This window comes from Poecilia latipinna, unplaced genomic scaffold (genome assembly GCF_001443285.1).
Source record: "Poecilia latipinna isolate Pla-1442-1.1 unplaced genomic scaffold, P_latipinna-1.0 Scaffold432, whole genome shotgun sequence".
Classification (NCBI taxonomy): Eukaryota; Metazoa; Chordata; class Actinopteri; order Cyprinodontiformes; family Poeciliidae; genus Poecilia; species Poecilia latipinna.
The window spans coordinates 297,098-320,375 of record NW_015113048.1 but is presented as its reverse complement, the minus strand read 5'-3'; the positions used below and the strand labels follow the sequence as shown (position 1 = coordinate 320,375).

Sequence of the window (23,278 nt, the reverse complement as noted above, 5' to 3'; positions counted from 1 at the left end):
ATATAATTCTTATTACTGCTAATTTTAAAATAATCTTAATCTTATTATATAATATCATGTGCGTTTTTGAGTGCGACGGGGTGAATAAAGCGCTAGTGACTGTCGATAAGCATTTTCCTGTGGCTTGCACAGTCAAAACTGCAAAAGCTCAATATTATATGAGACAGTGTTCCTGCATGGTTCTAATTCACTGCAAAGGTATACATGTTTCTTTAATGGAGCCAAAACAAGATTTGTGTTTGGACTTGGACCCTGTTTCTCTGGATAAATTGCTCCTGCCAACAAAAGCATCCTAACAATGCAGTAGGATGCAACTCTGCTTCATAAAAGGACTGCTCCTCTTCCAAGTAAAAGGTCACATAAACTTCAATACCTCTTCATTTTGGGCAAAAATATGCCTGGCTATACTTGAAATCATGCCCTCCAAAAACTAAAATAAGGAAGCAACATGAGGTCCAAATATGTGGTTTGCAACGCCATGCGGGGTTAAATAAGTATTTTTTTTTTAAATTTATTCAATATAAAGAGATTAACAATAGATTTTAAACAATGTAATCTCATCTGTTCCGCTCAAAAATGCACAATATGTCTATAAACAATTCTGGAGTATTATCCACCTTATTCCTGGGAGGCTTTTTTTTTGGGGGGGGGGGGGTTACAGTTGGGCTGTTCGTAGCTGTACTCTAAGTTTAGATTGTGGCTGCTAGTGATGTACTGACGTTGCGCTACAACAAATTGCAAACATCGAGACTATTATGAACATCGCAATAAACATGAAAACAGACACGAATGAACGTGTCCGTGAAGTTGCGCAACTAAACGCCATTATAATCATTAATATTAAGATAAGCGTCACAAATCTGTGCAGCGGGACATCTGAGTTGTGGAGCCGCAGCGCGATGCGCTGTGACAGCAAACGCAGGGCCGTAACGCAGAACCTGGAGGCTGGGGCAGGGTGGGCGGGGGGAGGACTCTAAAATCCTACTTAGATTTTAGTGGAACACACAAAAACATGCATAAATTACTAAAGTTTCTTTTGTACTGTTGTCACCATTAAACAATCTCCCCTTCAGTTCAACCTTATAAGTGGAGATATACTTAGTGAAGTAGCTAAATATGCTAATGCGGGTTATTTGCGGCCATTTCTTCATGTCGCTATTCCTCCTTGCAATAGCTATAGGTAGCGGTAAAACAATATTACCATGTTTAAGCTGTGATGGTACATATTTTATAGCCTAAAACCTCTGACAAAAGCCGGTTAGCGACTTGCAACATGTAAACAAATGGCGGTTCCAGTTTGCGGCAGAAGTCGTGCCCATAAATCAGGCAAAGCCTCATGGAGGCTAGGAATAAGGTGGATAAAGAAGTACTGAAATATTCCGTTTCCCAACGAAATAACCTCATTGCCACTTTGGCACAAGCACAGTGACAAACGTTCAGAGGATGAAAACAACAGACTGAGCAAAACTCATATGATCCAGCTTTCCGCCAGCATTTAAACACATCACTTACGCACTCATTTGAGGCTGTCTGAAGAGTGAAATGAGTCTCAAAAATCCTTGTGCAGTCGTAACCGGATCTGTGCGTAAATGCAGTTTTGTCTGTGTGCATCAGGCTACTCGTAGGCAAAGGTTTGAATTCGTATTTATCAGATTTGTGAGGTTGTAGTTAAAAAAAATTTGTGCGTAGAAATTTTACATTTGTAGAAATTGTAATTGCGTGTGTGTACTTTTATTTTATATTCGTAATTTCTTCATATTTGTGTATGCATTTGACCACATATTTACAAGTACCCAGAGTTATGCACAAATTTTCTTTTTACGGTTTACAAATCATGTTTCACAGATACAAATCTCCAAAGTTACACACAAAGATGCTTACATGGATTACAAATCCAGTATTACACGCGCACAGGTATTTTGAGACTATTTTCACTCCATACTCTGCTAACATCTTCCATCAAGAATCTCTTTGTCAGAAAAACAAAAACAACAAAAAAAAAAAAACATCCTTCAAGATTTTGGCGATTTGCAGCAACTTCACATGATTGCAAATTTCACCTTTAAGAAGCGGCGGAAGGAGAAAGCATTTTTAGCCCAAGTCGTCTTTTTTTTTCTTTTTCCCCCCTGCTGGTTCGTTTAACAAAGCAAATCAGATGCTTCCAACACATTGAGCTACATGCTACACATGAAAACAAAAAAGATTTTCTAAATAAAAAAAATAAATTTACAAAAGTTAGATCATTGATTGTGAGCTACTTTTACCAACAAACAGAAATAATATTTTTAAATAGTACAACCATTATTGTTAATGTGTTTTTTTTTTCCTTTCTATTTTCTACACCTTCCTATTAATAAAAAGCTGGGTGGGATCGGAGGGTTTCTTCTAGGAGGCTGGTTTTTTCAGATCCCTGATCTGTTTGATAAGGTACGTCTTCTCGTCGTTGAACTGCTCGTCGTCTGTGCGGTCCTTCTGGAAGTTGCTTAAGAAGTCAATTAGTTTGGTCTGGTTCTTCAGTAGGATGTCGGCGATGGGCTGCGTCTTGTTGGGGTTCGCTACAAACACCTGGACAGAGACGGAATCAATAACAAGTTTCAGCTTTCTTATAACTGCCTAAAACCAAAGAACCGCATGGAGTAAAAACTGTGAATAAAAACAGCCACCAGTTTAGCAGAATCTTAGATATTTAAAACAAAAAAAAAATGAACCAATAATTATCAACACTTATATCACCATATATTTTTCAGCAATATCGTCCGGCCCCAATTCACTTAAATTCATCTTTGCCTTGAATTTTTGTCTCTTTTTTTTTTTTTTTTTTTTCCTTAAAAACGGGGAAGGCCTCAAACTGAATGTTGGAACTCTTGTCTCTGAGCAGATTCATCATTAGCTTGAGGTTCTCAGGCTTGCTGATGTAGTATGTCATCACCGTGAAGTTGTGTCTGTCCAGTAACAGCTCGCCCAGAAGCTGCAGGAAGCATAGTTTCAAAAGAGTTCATGTTCAGACAGGCTGTCTGAGTACTTGCTTAATAAAAACACCGGGCGGCGTCTGAGTCAGACCTTAAGCGATTGCCGCTTTGTGACGTAGTTCTCAGAGTGCAGCAGCTTCTCATAGTTAGCAAACACCTGCAATCAAATGTAAAGAACATAATAGTTTAGTTTGTTAAGAGTTTGAGATCTGGTCTGAGATGTACACAAGGTTTCAGGGCTGAGACCTCCATAGCAGAAACTTTATCTAGAGCTGGATTCATTCATTCATTCATTTATAAAGCTCTTTAAAAACAAGAGGCAACCAACGTGCTGTACAGGTCAATCAGAAAATACAAAGTTGACAAATAAACAATAAAATTCCCAAGGAAGCCGATTTGAAAAACACTCAGTCTTTAAGAGAGATTTGAATTCCTCTCATCACAAAATAACATCTAGGTGATGTTATCTATAGGTTTTCTAATCCATCTCTGGAAGGGTGTTTTTTAACCTTGATCACTCACAGCATCGTAGTTCTTTTCGAGGAATTCAGCCACGACCACTTTGTGTCTTGTAAGGAGATCCTGTGGATATAAAGACACAATAAAAATATTACTGATCAAAGAAATGAAGAGTTTTAGCCTCTATTATCTCCTTCCTTGTAGAGCTCTTTTTTTTTCAAAGGTTTTAACAAAAATATCAGAAAATAAGTACAAATTTGACTAAGATGCAGAAAGGTTGTTGAATTTTAAGTGTTTTTTTTTTTTATTGGCCTGGTAAGAATTAATGGAAATAGCTGAAATATTGTATTTATCAGGAACCCTTAAAGAAGACCATATCAAGGAAAGCTGACATCATTCAAAGTTACCTTAAAGGTGGCAAAGGCGTCAGAAGCGATGTCAAATGTGGACATTTCCACGTAGCTGAAGAAGCTGTGAAAATGTTCAGAATAGAGAACTATCCTGGCGAGTGGCTCGTAGCGAATGCATTCCCTCAGCATGATGCCGCAGTTCAGCGCTATCTGCGGGGTTTCGTATCTGGAAATACACAGAGGCAGCGTTGCGTCAGTTTCCGGGATTCGCAGAGCCAGTGCCGTAAAAAACCCTCGTCTGACTCACCCTTTCAGCAGGACGAAGAGAACCTCTTGGTGGGAGCACAAGTATTCGACCGTGGGGCTCCTCGCTCCAATCTGCCTCCTCAGGATGTTGTTAAAGATCTGACAAACGTCCTTCTTCCCCTGAAAACGCACAGAAATGAAACCGACACACTGAATTCTGGAGTTTCGTCCTCCTCGTTCGTCGCCACGTGGATTCGCGACCTCGGTTTCTGCTCACCTCAAACTCTATATACTGCAGGTTCTCTACCAGCGCAATCAGCAAGCCGTTGTTGTACAGCTCCTGCGCGAGCTGGGCCACGGTCTCGGTGTGCGGCTCCTTGTCGTTGCTGCCGTAGAGAATCTCCTTCATCGACACCAAGCATTTTGAAACCTCCTCAGACGCCTGGAGAACGGAGGAAGCGAGCAGAATGAAGAAAAGAAAAAGCAACTCGATCAGGAGGAAAGCAGCACTGCTGTGCATAAGAGACTGAACGGTCCTGGCAGTGAAGTGTCAGGAGGTGACATGTTCATATCTTTAATTTCACAGACCGTTGTGACCCCTTAGCCTCTGGACATCCTGGAAGCTAGAGAAACTCATCTTGTGGAGTCTGGGTTTTCCTACCTTGTCTGTCTTCTTGTCATGTTTGACCAGGATGGCCAGGTTTTCCTTTAGGGTCTTGATAATGTCCGCTGGACTCTTGTGGGATTTACCAAACAGCGGCATGACGGACACCCGTTAACGCTTCGAGACCTGCAAAACACAACAGACTTTAGTCTGCGATACATGGCAGGGAGGGGCTACTAGCAATTATATTAAATATTTTTAATTAATAGAATAAACATTTTATAGCGTCCTTTTAGTGTACGTTTGATCATTTGTAGCAAAAGATGCACCTGCAGCTAAAATATACCTCTGACATCAACGTGTGAAAAGTTCAGCCCTGATTAAAATGCATTGTTTGTTTAACATTAATACCATATTTGGAGGCTACAGTCTTTCAACTCTGAACCCTGAGCCGTCTCTTTTTGTCCTTCCTGTAAAGCTAATCACAAATAAAGGCAACTAGCAACACAAAAAGAGACATGAGGTGAAAGTAGTAATAAAAAAAAAAACAAAAAACTGCAAGGCCAGTGTGACTTTGTTGGTTCGCATTTCTGCACCACGTCATTGTTCTGGAAGTAATGAGTCAGGTCCGAAACACTTCTGACATCCCAGATATGCAAAGACTGTGAGCTTACAAAGTAGACGTAAAGCGACAAAACTGGACTGACGGTAGCCGAGTCGGACAACTTTGATGTGCCCGAGTTGTGAGGAAACCCTGCAGAAAATAGAAGATTCAAAACCATCTGCCAGATAACAAAAACAAGTCTACTTTTTTTTTTCTCCATTTAAATACAGCCCTGCAAGGAAACACACATTCATCTGATGTCAAGCAGACATGCCGTGGTTTTCCATCATTGCACAACTCATCGCTCGGGTTGTATTTTGCCCTGGAACACCCAGAATGTCAAGGAGTGTTTGGCATCCGCCTGTCTTAGTAGGTGGAGGCCGGCTAAGAACGGCGCTGAAGCCACTCTGTTGGCATGGAAACGCATAAGATAACGACATGCACTTCAGCATAGAGAAGGAGCAGTTTGGGAAGCAGCTCGGGACGAGGGGAACTTGTGACTGCTAATCCTCACCTGGGAATGAGAGGGCATTACGCTCCCTTCATTACTCTCCCCTCCTTCGTAGATATTTCAGTTCCCAAAGATTCATTTTCTTTTTTCAAATATTTGAGAGATAATTGAAATTCAGTAAAACAAGTAAAACTGGGCAGATACTAGCAACCAATATTTGTTTCCATCTTGCTGCCATTTGCTTTTCAGAAGTTAATGTGATAATTGTCATCTGACAGTGATGCAGCACAGGACTGTGGGTGTTTTTAACTCAAGCAGAGCAGCAATGTAATCATTGTAGCCTTTCTTTTTTAAAGAGTGCTGAAATATAATGTTGGAAAAAATGTTTTTTCAGCTGTTACTTTACTCAGTTAGTAAGCAGATTTAGAGTGAAAACAAACTCCTGATTACTTGTTTTGGTTGGTTTTATTTTATTATGATCTTTCCATTTTGATTAAAGTGTAACAGCGCTGTGAGGAAGTATTTTAAAGAGAGAGTACAGACCCTTTAATGCTTCTTTAGCTACTCATGCTGGGTCCTGTTCTCCAGCGTTTCCTGGCAGGTTTTGTTGTTACCCAGTAATTATTAAGAATAAGGTCCAAAGGGCCGGCTTTAATTACCTAATCACAAGGCTTTGAGCCATTGAAAGCTTCAACAGCTGGTTAGTGTTCATTCCTGCCTCTGAAAACTGACTAAATGTGATGTAATGAGATTAATCTGATGCCTGGCGGGGTTGAACGCACACAGCTATCAGCTCAGTTTGAATAAAAGCTAACCGGAGAGCTTCCGCATGAACCCAAACACCTAATTTATAAGTCACAATCTTGATGGAGATAAACAGAACACAGCTAAAGTTTGGGAAGCAGTGACAGAGACAAATGTCTAAATAAAGCCTGAAATATATCCCAGTGTACTGGTTAGCTATGATTAAAACAGCTGAACTGGCTGTGAACTTGTCAGAGATACCAAACACCATATTTCACCACCGGATTACAACATCCAATGAATGAACCTGCGCTTGCTGGATGACTAATCGCTGACGTAGCGATGCAGCAAGGCGACGATCAGGAAGCCCTGAGCAGTCACATGCTGGAGATGTCATTCAGGAGGAAAACGAACTACGAGACGGAGCTTTACCTAAACCTGACGGGGTTAGGTAAAGCCATTAACCTAAATATTAAATAAAAAACACTTAAATGTTAGGTTGTTCTGGGATTAAAAAGGCATTTCAAACCAAAAACTGGGCTTACAGGAGTTAAAAGATGTCAAAAGCTGCAAATTTGTTCAAAATGTGTGCCAAAAAAAAAAACAACAAAAGAGAAACACTCCTATATGGTTGATAGCTTTTGGTAAATAAATGCTATAAGAGCCCTCTGATAGACAATAATTTTAGTCTCTGGAAACTCATTATTTCCAAGGAAACTGGCGACTTTGAGGTAAACGGGTAGGAATGTTTCCTTCCTGGACAAACGTGCAGCTGTCAGGTTCAGCTGATGTCGGATAATGGTGCAACAGGGCCTGAGTTTGTGAAAACACACAAATAAACTGACTTGACCATCTAACTGCGGTGATACATCAACAAATTCAGTTAAATTTGATTAAAAATACTTAATCGTAATCCATAACATCCAAGTGTTAAAGAATCTTTGTGGATAGCGGGGACAGTGGGCAGGAAGGATCTCCAGTAGCAGTCAGTTTTGCAATAAGTCAGAAGAGGCCTCTGACTGAAGACTGTTGCTGTATGATAGTCTTATGACTGTCATGACATGGCAGCTCAATTTCTCGACAACAGAGATGATATTTCACAGCAACATGTCCCAGATGACACAATCTATTGTTATAATTGTGATAATGAAAAAGGAAGTAAAGAACTGATATAATCCAAAATTTCAGCAGTATTATTATAACTATATGTTTGTCCCAGACTAGTATAATGCAGCCCTAATTTGTATTCAGCCAACTTAACTCCAGTATTTCTAAGAAAAATTAAATTGCAACCAGCTCCCTTAATAAACAACCTTATTAGTGTATATTCAATCTCAATTTAAATACAGATGTTTTACTAACAATGTACTATGTCTGGAGAACCTTTTTCATGGCTTAGGTCACAATGTATCGATGTGTTAGATTGGCCTAGTCAAAGTCCATACTTAAAAAAATGATTGAGCTGAAGATAGTTAGCTAGTTTCGGATAACTACTTCAAAGATAACCCTTACACTCACAAAAAGGCCAACATCCAGTTTAAAAGCAGAAAAAATAAAAATAAAAAAAATTTTGAGTTTTGAACAGTTTTTGTTTTGAAAATTCACACCGGTAGAGGGGTGGTATTCCTTTAAGACTTGCTTGACGATGATTGTCCAAAGTAACATACGAGATAAGGAGGCAGGGAAGAGAGGAGGGGGGGGGGACAAAAACAAAATACACGCACGGCATTTACGGTGAAGCTAAAGAGTTAAAGAGCCCATAAACGACGGGGTTTGGCGGAATAATCTAGCAATAAGGTGGAGGGAAGTGATAAGCGCATAAGGCCGCATTAAGAGACCCAGACAATGTGATTTACCACGGCTACACCCCTCTCGCCTCCAGCCAAACTCCCTTCTTGTCTGACAGATTTCCAAAGCTAACTACAGCTGCAGACATCACTGCAGGAACAACCGCACGACGGAGGGGTGGGGGAGCGAGAAAGGCCTCCCATATGTATCACCATTAAACACATTTTAACCCCTTTCATGAAGTTATGAACACTGTCAAGGGCAGTGATATGAAGCCAAAAGGGTAACTGGAAGCTACTGCTTTCGGCAGCATTAGCTAGAAATTATACTCACAGCGAGAAGATGTTTGGTGTCTTTTAAATGTCCTGACCGCTTCAGTCCCGGTTCACAGCGCAGCCGAGCCTGAAAGTAAAGACTCCGTGTTCACACCAGGGCTGTTTGTTGACCGCTAAAAGTCTGCTAAAAATGTCTGCGATACAATTTAAAACGTGAGGGATCCGTAAAGAAGGGAGTGCAGAATTCCATCTGGTCGCGCTCCAGTATTCTGAAAAGTTAGCATGAATAAAATAGCTTAATTCCGGTACAGATTTTCAAAATAAAATCACAAAGGATAATTCACGCTAAAAAGATAGGATTCAAAATAACTTAAATGTTAATATATACAAAAAATAATATTTTATTAAATTCCTATGAACTCTTCTATTCTGGTTTTTCTTTTTTATCAGATAGTTTTTATTTATAGCGTTTAAAATACCCCACTTCCGGTAGTAGGTAGTTAGGTTTGTCATTACTAACTTGACAAATCTGTATCTTTCCAGCTGCGGCCAAATCTCATTCACTTTCTGTCACCTGATACCTTCCTCTGCACCTTCTTCACTGCCTTTCCCCGATGTACGCATTTAAATTAGTAGTAGCGTAAAAGGTAAATTTTCTAAATTTATCTTTCGAATATATCTGTTATGTAGTTTGTAGAATTCTGGAGAAAAGATTTAGAAAAATCTGCAAATGTTTTTAAGATTATTTCAGTCTGTATGGAGCGCCAAATGAGCCAAAACACAAGCCTTTTTTTTGTTTGACTACTTTGGTCAAAATAGATAACTTTGACAGAGTAATAATGCAAATAATTATTTTGCAGAATACTAATGCATAATATTGTGAAAATGCCACATATGAAATTAAAGAATAAAAAAAACTAGCTTTTGGTACAATTCAACTCAAGTGTAATAAACAGAGTCAAGACCACATCAAATTTTGGTATCAAAATAATTCAAATGAATACTGCAGTCATGTAAATAAGAAATCGAGTTGAGGAAACAATCTCAGACTTTATTAAAGCTGCTTTAATTGTACATACAAGTCAGAATACATATTTACAAATATACATATGTCTCATAACACTTTTATTTCACCATCATACACAGTAGATATACCATCAGAAAATAAAGACAGTGGTTGCCGCAATGTGCTGCATAAAACAGAAAAGTGAAAAATATATAACCCCTTTCTCAAATGTGTGTTTTGTTTTTTGTTTTTCCAGCCTCAGAATAAAAAGTAAAAATGATTCATTTAACTTTATGGTGTGACCATGATCAAACCCCAACAAGTTTAGTGCCAGTGTCAGGTTTCTCTTTTTTTTTTTTTCTTTAAAGAGGGCAGAAAATAAACTCTCATAATGTACGAACAGGTACAAAAAATATATATTTTAGGTTCAAAATGGGGAGCTGTGAGGAACATGCCACAAAGAGTGAAACGTTGAGACAAAGAGACTCTTCTTTACAGTGTACATGCTTTTGAGGAGAACAGCATGAGGTATAGAGGCGACGTCGACAGAACAGGTACATTTACTGACACAAAAGGCCAGCCAGTCACACACACAGTTAGAAAACGAAAAGGCCTGCAGCATAGTTTCTTCCTTTCCCTTTACTAACAGAGGCGTCAGGCCCAGTGTGGGCAATAAACGGGTGGAGTTGAGCTTAGTTCAATAGCATTCCTGTTCATAAAAATAAAGGAAGAGAGTACTTTACAGCGCCTTGTGGATACGGTAGAAACCCGGGGGTATATAAAACCATGTTTGCTCTCAAAGAGCGAATGTGATTCTGTGTCTGTAACAGCACAAGTTCCTCATTCTGTGAAAATCCTACAATAAAAACAAACACTTTTTTTTATCATTCCCCAATGGGATCAGATACACTAAATGGGTGCGCACAAACATGTTGAGCAGGTCTGGCTTTCTTTAAAAAGAAAAAAAAAGAAAAATAGCGGCGAGTGTCACATGCCTGAATGGGGCTGGGAGCAAAGGCCGAGCACAAAGCTTTCTTTTGTGCAGAGAAACAAACATAAATGCAGTTGATTGAGATTTGCGACGTTGTTTGGTCATTTCAGCGCGCGTCAGCGGTGGGGGGGGGGCAGGAGGTCACAGTGACACAGTGCTGCTGGAAAATGATTTATGTAGCCACTGAGTCAACCAGCGCCTGCCCCTTTAACAGCTCTACGGACTGGCAGGCAAGAATGTGCACACAAAGACAGTTAGCCCCCATGCACAGGTATGCAGTCACACCTGCCGGACCGAGTAACCACTACATTTTCCTGAGAGATAAACAGAGAAAAAAAAATAAGAAAAAGAAACAAAGAAATCCAGATGTCGAAGCTGCCAGTATTTATAAGTGGAGAAGTGCAGGATGTGGATCTTTCACCTTCTAAGACATCAAAATCTTTATTTATTCTGCAAAAATATGGAAGGGACGCAGCATTTTTGTGCCAAACAAACACACACAACGGCCTCCCACAAACAACAACAGGAGGAGCGCAGTTTCGCTCCAAGACGCAGCTGCCGGCATGTTTTTAGTTGCAGCCACCCGCCACTTTTCACAATGTACGATCGATGCCCGACACCGAAGCCGTCGCAATACGTGAAATGCCTGTTCGATAGCATCTGTGCGAAGCTCCGAAGAAGAATCTGTCGCTGAGCTGCAAAGTTTGACTCCAGTGTTGTTGCATTTAGTGCAGATATTCTTTAAAATGTCTCTTTTGATGCTACATTATAGCGCTATGGCACTGAACGCATGTCCAGTAAGTTAAGTTAAGGCTTCCGAGCCTTTTGGGATTTTTAAAGCAGACCTGACAGGAGACGACGAATCCACATGGTACGACTGCAAAAATTAGAAGTTTAAGGTGCAAGGAAACTTTAAAGTGTGCCATTGAAAAGAAAGAAAAAAAAACACATTCTGTTCTCCTGTCAGAGTCAGCTGCAGAATTTACGACGGGAGTAGAAAAATAACTTAAGGGTTGAGGGACGGGGATGGGATCTTCGGTCAGGGTTTGATGTCGGAGAAGCTGGTGTAGGTCTCGCTGCAGCTGGAAGAGGTGCTTAGGTTCCCAGAGACGCTGCCATCTGCAGGACAAAATGCGCAATCAGTTTCCGCTTGCAGTCGCGACACAGAGCAAAGAGACTGACGAGAAACGGCAACCGACCGGAGCTGCTGAGCGACTGAGACGATTTGGACTCTGAGATGAGGCTGAGGAGGTTCGCGGCTGCCACCCAGCCCTCCTTACCGCTGCGGAGGTTCTTCACAAACCTGCAGAGGAGGAAGCAGACTTGAAAATAATCTTCACAATAATGTATCACTTTTGTTGTTTTGTCACATGGAATCCCAGTGGAATCTGTTAATAGTTTGATCCAAAGAAGATAAATTGTGAAAACTCTCAAACGGAGTGAATACGTTTTTTTTTTTGCAGCAGTGAAACCCTCAAATTAAGGAAATGTCTTTCGATGGTGGAAGGAAAGTTTTTACCATTGTCCGTCCTCTCCCTCTCTGATTAGCTGGACCATGTCTCCACTTTTGACAGACAGCTCTTGAGGACCCGCCTTCTCGCAGTCTGCTACCACGCTGTACTTTCCTGGAGCCTTCAGAGTTAAAAAATAAAAACAGAAAAAACATATTTAATGAGATAATTACAGTGAAAAAAGGATTTCAGAGATTTCAAGCTCACCAGCTTTTTCACCACTTCATCCTCGATGTCAGAGGTCATGGGGTCCTCTCCGCTGGAGAAGCCGTCGTTCTCCTCCGAGGCGTCCGCTGACAGAGACGGCTTGTTCCAGCCTGATGTTAAAAAAGGACGACAAAAGATTCAGTCAAATCAAATTAAAGACACGAAGAAGAAAAATGTTGATTTGATGCACTCAGATCATGACATCAGATTGCAACCAGGGGGACCAATTTCTTTCTCCAAATTGTTTTTGCTATTTTCTCTGCTTTCTGTTCAACGAAAGCATTAAAAAGTCCATGTCCGAGCGATCTCCACAGAAAAAAAAAAAAAAGTTTAATCTAAATGTTGAATTTTAGAAAAGACATCCACGTTTGTGATTGCAAGCTGAAAGTCACAGTCAAATTAGGAGAAAGTGTCAAACTAAGACAAGCCAGTCCACCAATTCAGAGAGAGTAAAACTGGGAAACAAGAAGGATTTGTTCTGTTCAAAGATCTGGTTGTTGAAAAGGTGTTGAAGTTGCACAAAACCACCCAAAGTAGAAAGAAGAACAAACTGATTTATGGTGAAGCAGGCATGTCAAATCAACCATTTGACCTCAATTAACTGTTTCTCTGGTCTGAATGCGGGAGAAAATGAATCTGAAATGCTGCCGGCTTCACCACAAGGAGCACCGTAACAGCAAAACCTGCCACAGTGTGACCGAACCGCCAACCTTCAGGCGGTGGTGTTACCTCGCCGCTTGCTCTGTAACAGGTTAGAGGTACTCATCCATTTGACTCTGCTCAGAGTGCTGCGTGAAGCCGGCTCTGAAAGGGGGGAAGAAACTGCCAGCGAGTCAATGACAGGAGAGGAAATGGTGTTACGCTTCAAACTGGAGGATTCGGGAGCATTTTGCTTCCAAGCTGGTCAGAAGAAAGAGTTAGTGAAGCATCTAGAGAGAAGTTTAGGTCGGAAAAGAGACTTTGAGGATTGACGATCTGCAGATCAGTGGAAAAATGTTGTTCTTGATATAAAACCTCCAGGTTTATGAGGCCTTTTAGGGAGCTTTTTCAGGAATAAGCAAATTTGTGGCATAATTCTGGATGCTTAAAATGGTACCTTGTTTTTACAGTACCTACTATGGACAATTTTATCTTTCATTTAAGGTTTAATATAGTCTCCATCATTAAATTTTGACATAAAATGGTTTCTCTCCACACATATTAAACAAATTAAATGTGAAATGACGTGACAAGAATGTACCTTTGAACCCAAACGGCGTGGGGTCGCTCTTGACCGAGTGGCGTTTGGAGGAGAGCTCAGGACTCAGAGCTGAGCCTGGGCAGGCAGGCAGGGAGCAGAGGGAGAAACGAGCAGCGCGTCGAGAGGGGGGAAGCAAAAGCAAAAGTCAGGTTTTATTTGGGAAAAAATGGGAAAGAGGAGAGAAAAGGTACAAAAGCAAAAGAAAGAGAAAAAAGCAAAAGGGTTGTTTCACTTTCGACCACCAGGTGGCAGAATACCTCCACCGTCGGTTTTTATAGCTCTTGGAAACTCATGAGGTTGTTGTTTCTTAATGTTACCTTTGGGGCTCTTGAGGTTGCTGAAACCCTGCAAAGTAAAACGCTTTTTGGCCACTGAGGACCGGTCAGCGGTCGGGCTGGTCACAGCTTCATCTGAAGGCGATGGGTGGGAATGGGAGAGAGGATAGAGCAAATAGAGCCGTGGAGATGAAGATGACGGAGAGAAATAGAGTCCAGATTACGGAGAGTCATCAGAGCGGCCTTCAGCAGAGACAGGGGGACGCTTTTAAAAAGCCCTGCAGCCGCGGCTGAGTTTGTTGTTTTCACGAGGCGTGGCGACAAATTTACCTTTATGTTTCGGCGAGGGACACGAGTTCGCCTCTGAGGTCGGGTTTGGCTCCACCTTCTTCTCGTCCTGCTTCCTCTGGTTCTTCTGAGCGCTGCTGCGGAACGGGCTGCGGGAGACAAACGGGCGGCTTCACACACGGCTACCAAATTCAGATTTCTCCTGTTTCGCCGACACGTTTTTAGATCGGAAGTTACATTAAAGCACCTGAGAAAGAAAACCTGAGCAAATACCAAAAGCAACGTTTTTGCCTACGTGGGAAAGGTAAGAAATGATTTAATAAAACTCAAGATCTTTCAAAGTAATCTGTAACCACACCTGAGGGAGACGGAGGAGTTATTGCTGGTGGGATTCGGGGAGTCCGAGCTCTTCTGCTGGGTGGCGTCTGAAACACACGACAGTTTGCTGCAGAGACGAGCCGCAAGCGGGTTGCAGGAAACGGAGAGAGCAAAGCAAACCGGCCTACCTCTGCAGGCTTTGAGCTGCTGAGTCAGAACCTTGCGGATCTCGTTCACCCAGGCCGTTTTAATCTCTGCAGTCGGAGCCTGGAAGAAGAAGCAAACCAGAATATTCCTCTGTTTGTTCTGCAGATTTACAGGCGGGTCTGCAGAGGCAGCTGATTTGTTTTTTTTGTTTTGTTTTTGCATTACCTGCACTATGAAGACCTCTTCTCTGGAATTGGACCAAATCTCAAACTTCTTGTTGTCACCTTTAGCATTCTCGGTGATGCCCACCGCACTCATCTGCACATAAACCCCCCGCCCCACAGACAGACACGTTAAGCTGCAACGAGGACACGACGGCGACGTGAGAACGACATGATGCGGCTTACGCTAAGCGAGTGCTTGAAGCTGTACGAGGGCGCCTTCTCGTAGCCTTCCCCGTTCTCCTCCCTCTTTTTGCAGAAGAGCAGAGCTTTCTCGTGCAGGAACAGGTGCCTCTGCATGGGCTTGAACCTGGCCAGGTCCTTGACCTTGGCGTGACCTTTTTTGTGCTCCGTCCAGACGCTGAAGGAGCCCTGCATCAGCAGACGGCCCAGATCCGACAGGTTGCCCTGGGAGAAGAAAAGGCGGCAGCGTTTTTAATTTTTATTTAAAAGGTGTCTTTATTCATTTTTATTCATCTTAATTAACGTTTAACTATTCTATTTTGTGTTTCAGATACTTATCTTTGTCTGAGAAAGTGTTGTTACCGTTTTTTTTACTAATCTTTTTTTTCTAAGGCAATGAAATTGACATTGTGATGTTGTGACTGTATGTCTTGTCAAATTCACTTCTTTAGAAATAATTGGAGTTAAATGATGTATTTATTTAAAAATGAAATAAATAAACGAGTGAACGTCATGCAAACCTCGTATCCTGTGATGGCGATGAGATGCATGGAGTCGTTGACGGCTTTCAGGATTCCCAAGATGGAGGAGAGCGCCTCCTGCAGGTCGTTGGCACCATCGCAGCCCTTACTGTACTTCAACAACTCCTGAAGGAAAACAACGGGCAGGGAGTCATGCTGCTCCATGTTTGTTTGATTAAAAACTGATAACGGGGGTCGCTCACTTTTAGCAGTAGCTGGTACTTTGTGATTCTCTGGACGGGTTTGAGGAGGTAGGAGTCCAAACCGAGTTTGTGTTCCAGCTTCTTCTGGCACTCCTAAAGCCACAAAAACGAAAGTCAGCGGAGACACTCAGGGCTGCGTTTCTCCCGGAGGGGACGTGAAGAGGAAGGCGTCAAACCTGGAAGAAGGCACAGTCCGAGCATTGTCTCCACAAGCTCTCCGAGCGAGGTTTGTTCTGGCAGTAGGCCTCGTAGATCTGCAAGTCTTTCATCTGCAGGGGAGCGGCAACAGAACGTGTAATGGCTGCGGTTCTTCGGTAAAGCAAGTGTTTGTTTGTCGTGGGTAATTACAGAAAAAAAGAAAAAAAAAAAAGAGATAAAAATCATACCCGTTCTAAAAAGCAGCGGCCTACAAGTTCTGGGCAGTCCGTGTACGCTTCCAGATCCTTCAGGAACGTCCTGGAGAGAAAAACGAAACGAAACTCTGATTATTGGAAGAAAAAAAAAACAAAAGATGTTAATGTAAGTTCAAGCAGATAGAAAAAGCACGCTGATAACTGTACCTTTTATGAAACTGATAAATTTCCGGCATGTTCCCAAACAGAATGTCCTTCTTGCTCTGCAGAGTGCTGGGGATGAGGTGAGCCATGGCGGGGTTGTCCATCTCTGCTGCGTAACCCTGAGCAGAACATCAGCGAATCAATGCCAGGATCCGGCGCCCAGCGCGGGGCTGCGGGCAAAACGCCGCGCTCACCTCCAGAACGCACAGGAGCTCCTCAACATACGCCCTCTCCGTCTCCAGCAGCTCGTTCATCACATGCCTGGAAGCCGAGGAAACGAAACAAACAAAGGATTCAGACGGATCCGAATTTGCCTCGGCTGCCAGTTATTAGATTACAGTTCTGAGGACGACTTACCGACGAAGTACTGCCAGGTTTTCCTCTTCTTCTGAAAGGGAAGCGTGTCTTGTGCTGCCGTTGTGTACGAGAGACTCGCCCTGGAAACGTCGTAAATATTTACAGAAGAGGAAACCTCCGTAGATGCAGCGCTTCACACATTTTAGCATATTTTATTGGCATTTTAAAAATTACAGTTATTTTTTTTTTACCTTTTTACAGAGCGCACTGTCTGCTGAGTACCTCCTCTCTTTTCTCTCTGAATCTGGAAAGCAGATTCGTTTTCACATTTTAACTACTTCATTCACACAACGTTTAGCTGCATCCATTCATTCCCTGGAGACTCACTGGGAGAGGAGAGGGGAGACTTGACCTCCGGTCTCGGTGCCACTGGCTGGACTGGTCTGGTTTGCTTGGCGGCGAGTTTCTTCAGGCTGACACGTCTCTTCTCAAACATCTCCTGAACCGAGCTCTGCTTCTGGAAAACCTTATCCATGTGGTCCTGATAGAGGAAGAGTCCAACTTCAACACTGCTGCATGTCATGTTTTCATAAAACTCCCAGAGGGAAATCTCATCCTCTCACCCTGAGCTGAGGATTGAGCACGGCCTCGTACTGACAGCAGATGGCGCCGCGGTCCGAGATGGTGTGCAGAGCCGCCGTATCCAGGTAGCGCTCCAGCTCCTGCAGAGCCGCCTCGGCTCCATCCTGAGACTGACAGCGATCCACCGGCTGGTTAGCCAACAGCAGGATCCCGTCCTCGCACCACTGGAACGCCTGCAAGAAAAACGTTTTCAGCACTTTGTCCAGATGTCCTTATACCTGACGTTGTTCCGGTACCTTCTCCAGGGCGTGGTGCAGCTCCCGGGCCCTAAGCAGGAGGCCCTTCTTGCTCCGCAGAGTGGAGCCGATCTCCTCACACACTCCTCTCAGCTCGCTGCACTTGGGCCGGATGCTGTCCTCGGCGTAGTGAGAGTTTTCGATCAGTCTGTCCCCCTCGCTGGCCAGAGACAAGGCGAGGTCCATCAGCTCCTGATAAAACAAAACGCAAACAAACGGTGTGTCAATAAAACACTAGATGGAACAGTTTGTGTATCACTGACTGATAATGGACCCATCATTTTAATGCCAATAAATCTGCCTGTAGTCGTTTATTTTGAATGAAATGTTGCCAATCCTTTCTCTTCCGTTACTCAGTTGTGCACCACTTTGTTTTCCGTCAATTACATAAAATCCTACTGACACACGTTGAAGTTTGCAGTTGTAACGTGGCGACAAAATCCACAAATAATCATGCTGCGTGAATTCTTCTGCATGGACGTGCGGTGCCCTCCTATAAACACTGAATTAAAATGCTTTATTTTATTTTTCTTGTACTGGGGCTCTTACACAAGCCTTCTCCTCGTGGCTGCTGAGCTCTCGCAGGACGTGCTCTGCATGGGCGGGGCTTATGCTGACTTCGGAGAAGCCAGACAGGCGCTCGAACATCACGTCAAGCTGGGGACGCACCTAAGGAAACGAGAAGGCGCTTCGTTTACTTAAAAGTTTGCCTCCCTCTGGTGCGGCGGGGCACAAAGGGCGACTAACTTCACGGAAGTGCTTCTCGAAGTGGCGGAGCTGCAGACACTGCTCCAGCTTGGTGCTGTGACGCTCCCAGAAGTCATCAAACGCCGTTTCTGTTTCGTCCAACTGACCCATGAGTCTGAAGCGGAGGTAATGAAATAAAGAAGCAGATTTGTTGAGAAGCGGTTTCTTTCTTTGTTCGTGGAAAAAGCGAGTTATCAGGTTTTTTTCGGATGCGTCCGCCCCATCCACGCACCTCTGAACAGTCGCCAAGTTCTCCATTTCATCTTGTGTCATGCTGTAATCAGGGTCCGTCTGTAGAGGCTCGTTGATGCAAGCCAGCAGACGCCTGCCTTGAGACAGCGCCACCTTCAGGTCCTCCTAGGAATTGGAAAGATCATTTTTAGCAAACAAACTAAATACCCAATATTTTTTAAAACCTTCTTATTTAGCCTCGTTAAGTCAATGGGTTCACCCTGATTTTACTTTCAAGTAAAACTTAATAAATATTCTTGGTGATATGAAAGCAAAAAAAACCACAAAAGCTTAGAAGACTTTACATCAATTAGGATAACTAGATACTTTTATATTAAGCAGAAACTGCTTGCCGTAGATTTATGTAAATATAATCCTGTTTCAAATATTTATGGAAGAGGAAAGGGGACTGCCAACCTTCATTGTGTCTTTCTGCAGTGTGTGCTTGTGCAGCAGGTCCACGGTGGCCTCTGTGTCGTTGGGTAACTCCGTCTCTGCGAGCTCGGTGCCAAACGCCTGCAGGGTCTGCGCCACGGTCTTCACCATCAGGGCGAACGCCTCGATGGCCTGCGTAGAAATACAGGCATTCATTTAAAAAACACCCTGAACCGGAGCCATGAATGTGCAGAAAACGCATCGACGTACGGTGCGGTGTGAGATCCAGCTGTCGTGGCAGTACTGCTGCGTGCCTCCCAGCTCTGTGGTCAGTTGCCCCGGGTCGATGTAAGCGTGGAGCTCGGTCACTGTACTCAGCATCACCACCTGATAAAGACACGCAATCAGAGGAGATTCCAAGAAGGGGGGAAAAAAACGCATCTGAAGTCATTTTTTTTATCTGGTGTTTCTGAGCCGCCCTTTCTAATGTCGCCCTGGGCAACCGCCCATGTGGTTACATCTAAAATCATCACTGTACACACTTAATAATCAGAGAGGATAAATAAAACTAAGTGATCGAACATTCGCTGGTCATGTTGGCACCTTCATTTTGAACTCATCCCTGTTGAACTTGAACAGGAAGTCCGAGAGAGTCCGCTGGAACAGAGCAGTGGGACGCAACACCAGAACCAAGTGCAAGTTCCCCGGAAATGAACCCTGAGTGGGAGAAAAAAAAAGGAACAAAAACATGTTTATTAGCCAGACTCTGTATGTTAAGAGAAGTTTTAATTTGTCAGATGTTTCCAATTTGTATTTTCTGGGGGTGAAAAGAAACACATCTAACGCTCCTAAGGTTTTCGATTAAAACCGTAGCTTTTCTAATCTTGTAAATTGGGTAATCCTTTGATTTTAGTTCCCAATTTAATTTCTATGAATGAATGAATCACATTTTGTTTGTGGACACAGCTCCACAGAGAAAAGACACATAGGGCATTTGTATTAAAGAAAATAATCAATACATAATAAAAGAATTCACAGCTGAATAATTTTTTAAAATTATTTTATATTATGATTTTATTAGAAATCTCCCAAGTTCTTGTTGGTGTGATGGTATGACTATGACACGAAAATTTAAAAAACAGCAAAGAGAATAGAACATGCCACTAAAGTGAAGCGGATGTGTTCAGAAAATGGCTTGAAGCATTTTTATCTATAGTAATCAGTTTGTGTTCACTTTTTGTCCTTCTTTGTTTCTTTCTATTTCATAACACTTTTGTCAAATGTTATGGTAATAATATATTTGCACTTGAACCTAGACCAAAGATTTTGTATTTTTGCAGTGTATTTAACATCAGGCTGCACAATATCAGGATACGATGACAATAACCTACATTTTTCTGATTTTTCCTCTTTACTTTCCTTCATCAGGAGTCGCATTTCTGCACTTCAGTCCTGCAACTGAACCATAGCTTTTCTCTGACCGGTTCAAAACGCAGCGGAGCCATTCGACAGACAGGACAGAACCCAAGAGGCCACTCAGCTCAAAGACTTTATTGGATGTGGCTTCCTCTGAAACCCCTGAGTGAATTGCTCCTCCCTATTAGACGGAATAAATCAATGCAGGCTGACATGTTACACACACACACACACACACACACACACACACACACACACACGCAGAAGCCTGGAGGCGAGCTTAGGAAGACGCGTGACTAGATCATGGTGCCATGTAAAAGAAGAAGAAGAAAAAAAAGGAATTCCCATAGCTAATCTAGGAGATATGATATTGTGAAAAACTTAAAAAAAAAAAAAAAAAAAAAAGCTTTAGTTTGTTTTTCCATTCATTACAGGCTGGAAAATGTAAACCTAGATGTGCTGCTTTTCTTCAAACAGAAACATGTTTTTAGAAAAATTGTAATATTTTTAACAAAAAGCCATCTCTTTTCTAGAAGCATCTCCACTCCTCTGCTAGCAGCAAACACGGTGAGCAACATATGTGTATCTGGAAGCCATTAAATTCAATCAACCCTGAGAGGTCCTGGTTTAATTTGTAGCCCTGCATTAACATGACAATGCGGCGAGCTGCTTGGTGCATCCCCCTGACACGCTGACACAGATATATGCTAATGTGCACACGCCTCTCCGGACCCCGGGCTCTCGCGGATGAAAAGCACACATTAATAAATGATACGGATCAGGATGCTGACCGAGTTGATTTATATTCAGCCGGTGAGGAAGGACGGGCGGACAGGGAGGAACCTCTGCTGGCATGTCCTCTAATGACATCCACATGGTCCCGCTGGGAGTCCGGGCCGCCTGGATACTAAACCTCCTCCCTCTGTTTTGGTGCCTAAGATGTGGAAAATGTTCTTTCCATTAGAAAGAAGGGACTTAGCTTCAATCCATACATCAAAAGCTATATTACACCTGCTTTTTTTCCAGCTGATATTACGTGTTGCAACATATTCGCCGTTTGTGTTTGCGCCCGCTGACAGAGCCATCTGCCATTCAGCCTGCAGCAACGCTCCTGCTCGGTTCAGTGGCTGCGGACGCATTACTCTGACTCCCAAAGGTGGGCTGCAACAAAGACAAAATGGTCCCTTTATGCAGCTTTATCCTGTTAGATTGTACTGGTGCCTCTGAAATAAAGCAAATGCCGTACATGTGGTTTGTGACGGAACAAGTTGTAGAAGGAGAAGGATAAAAAGCAAGAACTGGCAGCCTGCATGATCCCCATGTATGATTATTTAATACAGGGGTGCTGATAATAATTTGACACTGATGTGTTCAAAGCTTCAGCGTCTTCTTATTTGTAAAACTTACGCAGATTATATTTTAAATAGTTATTGTTCGCGCTGGAGTTCTCATAAAATTACGACTTCCTCCTTCAAATATTATGACTTTATTCACATAATTTAAAAAATGAAAAATTTGCCTTTTCCTAATACTGTTCCAAACAGAAGCTGTAAAAACACACTTCTCGAGCAAGATGGCCGCTCTGCAACACTGAAACATGGAGACCCCAAAGAGTGTGATGATAAAAAAAAAAAATCCAGATTTTCCAAAAATTAAATCTCTAAACATTTTTAAAAACTCTAAATTTAAATACATTTTTTCCCCCCAACATGAAATCATGAAACAACAACTGAAATTTGCATGGTTGTGGTTAAACACTGAGTTAGACGTCTGCATCACAGCACAAAAACCGACATCCAAAAGCAAAAATAAAAATGTTTAGCGTTACTCCATCTACCAAATTCACATTAAAACTGTTGTTTATGAGGTTCAAACAATCAAAACACACATTTTTTGCTAAAAAACACAATGGAAAAGTCACATTGTATTTAATTAATTCCATCTTGTTGAAACAGCAAATTGCAAACCTTGACAAAGAGCACGTTTCACAAAGAGCGAGGAAGACAACCTTCACCTTTCAGTAAGAGTGAGCTTCATTGGTCTGGCATGTCCAACAAAGGACGAACAGAGACTCAGCACGGAGACGTCGTCCTCCCACCACCTGCCGCTAAAGCCTTCGGGTTATAATACAATTCCTGTCCACTGTGCATTTCTTACTCTGCTTCATACATTAACAATGAAGTGAATTCCACGTCTCTGAATAACAGATAAATGTAGATTTATACTAAATATATTGGATTTGTTGAAATTAAGCGTCTCATTCTCGTCTTTTATCCCCCTCCCTTAGATTTCAACTTGAGAGGCTTTTTTTTTTCAGGATAAAACAAACAAGCAATTAGAAAACACAATCGAGACAAAATGAAGTGATTAACAATTAAGAAAAAAGAGAGATAAGAAGAAGGAGGGATGAGGGGATGGGGGGAGACCCTGCAGAGCAGCTTCTGCTTCCCTGCTGATAAACTCACCAACCACTCGAAACAATGTTATCGCACCGAAAGACATAAATCATCGCGGCTTCATCACTGCAATCATCTCCACCTTTTGTTAGTTTCGTTTAACGAGAAGAGATTGATTAAAAATGGCAAGGAAAAAAGGAAAAAGGGAAAAAAAACCTACGAAATATGTTAAATGAAACCTGCAAAAACACTTCAGTCCTTTAGTTTAGTAGAAATACGGAAGACTGAACATGTTCAGAGCACCTCTGCGAGGTGGATTTTGGTTGGAGGATGAAAAATCTCTTTCCGCTCCAACCTGTGCTTCACCAGACGCTTCGTACGCCAGCGGGGAGAGCTCAATATTGATCTCCTGTTTGCCTCTTTAATAAATCATACTGCCGCTAATCAGGCAGTGACATTTGGTCAGGCTGTGTGCTCTGAAGGATATTATTATTAATTGTAGGATTTTACGATTTGCACTTCAGATCGGGGAGTGTTGTGTTGCTTTTTCAGATATGTTAGCCTACTTCATGTGGTCAAAATGTGCTTACACTGCAAAAACACCAAATCTTACTAAGTATATTTGGCCTAGTTTCTGGCCCAAATATCTTCATACACTTGCAAGTAACTTAAAACACTTGTTTTAAGTATATATATATATATATATATATATATATATATATATATATATATATATATATATATATATAATATAAAAAAAAAAAAAATAAACACACAAAC

General features: G+C 42.1%; 2 protein-coding genes across 8 annotated transcripts in view; both read right to left on the bottom strand.

The window, feature by feature from the left end:
• Positions 1–648: 648 nt before the first annotated feature.
• Positions 649–8,770, bottom strand: LOC106950979 (calcium-binding protein 39-like). Its single transcript, XM_015038192.1, has 9 exons — positions 8,549–8,770; positions 4,686–4,814; positions 4,302–4,466; positions 4,086–4,204; positions 3,836–4,004; positions 3,492–3,551; positions 3,061–3,126; positions 2,825–2,968; positions 649–2,565 (listed from the first exon to the last, which is right to left on the bottom strand). Exons 2-9 carry the CDS (start codon positions 4,785–4,787, stop codon positions 2,386–2,388), a joined length of 1,005 nt encoding a protein of 334 aa, XP_014893678.1. The 5' UTR covers positions 4,788–4,814; positions 8,549–8,770; the 3' UTR covers positions 649–2,385.
• A 750-nt stretch (positions 8,771–9,520) lies between these two features.
• mcf2la (mcf.2 cell line derived transforming sequence-like a) overlaps positions 9,521–23,278 on the bottom strand; it is a 41,396-nt gene continuing 27,638 nt past the window's right edge. For 4 of the 7 annotated variants that reach the window (XM_015038186.1, XM_015038185.1, XM_015038183.1 and 1 more), the window contains exons 5-32: positions 19,290–19,403; positions 18,957–19,073; positions 18,729–18,878; positions 18,313–18,437; positions 18,081–18,195; positions 17,883–18,002; positions 17,334–17,525; positions 17,079–17,270; positions 16,843–16,996; positions 16,707–16,759; positions 16,516–16,595; positions 16,353–16,419; positions 16,162–16,277; positions 15,988–16,057; positions 15,778–15,870; positions 15,602–15,694; positions 15,399–15,524; positions 14,881–15,102; positions 14,699–14,791; positions 14,515–14,593; positions 14,367–14,433; positions 14,051–14,157; positions 13,763–13,855; positions 13,446–13,520; positions 12,206–12,315; positions 12,007–12,119; positions 11,687–11,790; positions 9,521–11,606 (exon numbers count right to left, since the gene is read on the bottom strand). In XM_015038186.1, coding sequence (XP_014893672.1) covers positions 11,527–11,606; positions 11,687–11,790; positions 12,007–12,119; positions 12,206–12,315; positions 13,446–13,520; positions 13,763–13,855; positions 14,051–14,157; positions 14,367–14,433; positions 14,515–14,593; positions 14,699–14,791; positions 14,881–15,102; positions 15,399–15,524; positions 15,602–15,694; positions 15,778–15,870; positions 15,988–16,057; positions 16,162–16,277; positions 16,353–16,419; positions 16,516–16,595; positions 16,707–16,759; positions 16,843–16,996; positions 17,079–17,270; positions 17,334–17,525; positions 17,883–18,002; positions 18,081–18,195; positions 18,313–18,437; positions 18,729–18,878; positions 18,957–19,073; positions 19,290–19,403 — 3,120 coding nt within the window. In that variant the 3' untranslated portion in view covers positions 9,521–11,526. Of the gene's footprint in view, positions 11,607–11,686; positions 11,791–12,006; positions 12,120–12,205; positions 12,316–13,445; positions 13,521–13,762; positions 13,856–14,050; positions 14,158–14,366; positions 14,434–14,514; positions 14,594–14,698; positions 14,792–14,880; positions 15,103–15,398; positions 15,525–15,601; positions 15,695–15,777; positions 15,871–15,987; positions 16,058–16,161; positions 16,278–16,352; positions 16,420–16,515; positions 16,596–16,706; positions 16,760–16,842; positions 16,997–17,078; positions 17,271–17,333; positions 17,526–17,882; positions 18,003–18,080; positions 18,196–18,312; positions 18,438–18,728; positions 18,879–18,956; positions 19,074–19,289; positions 19,404–20,893; positions 21,037–21,113; positions 21,412–23,278 lie in introns of those variants that run through there. The other 3 variants (XM_015038189.1, XM_015038187.1, XM_015038188.1) reach the window with 3 other exon arrangements.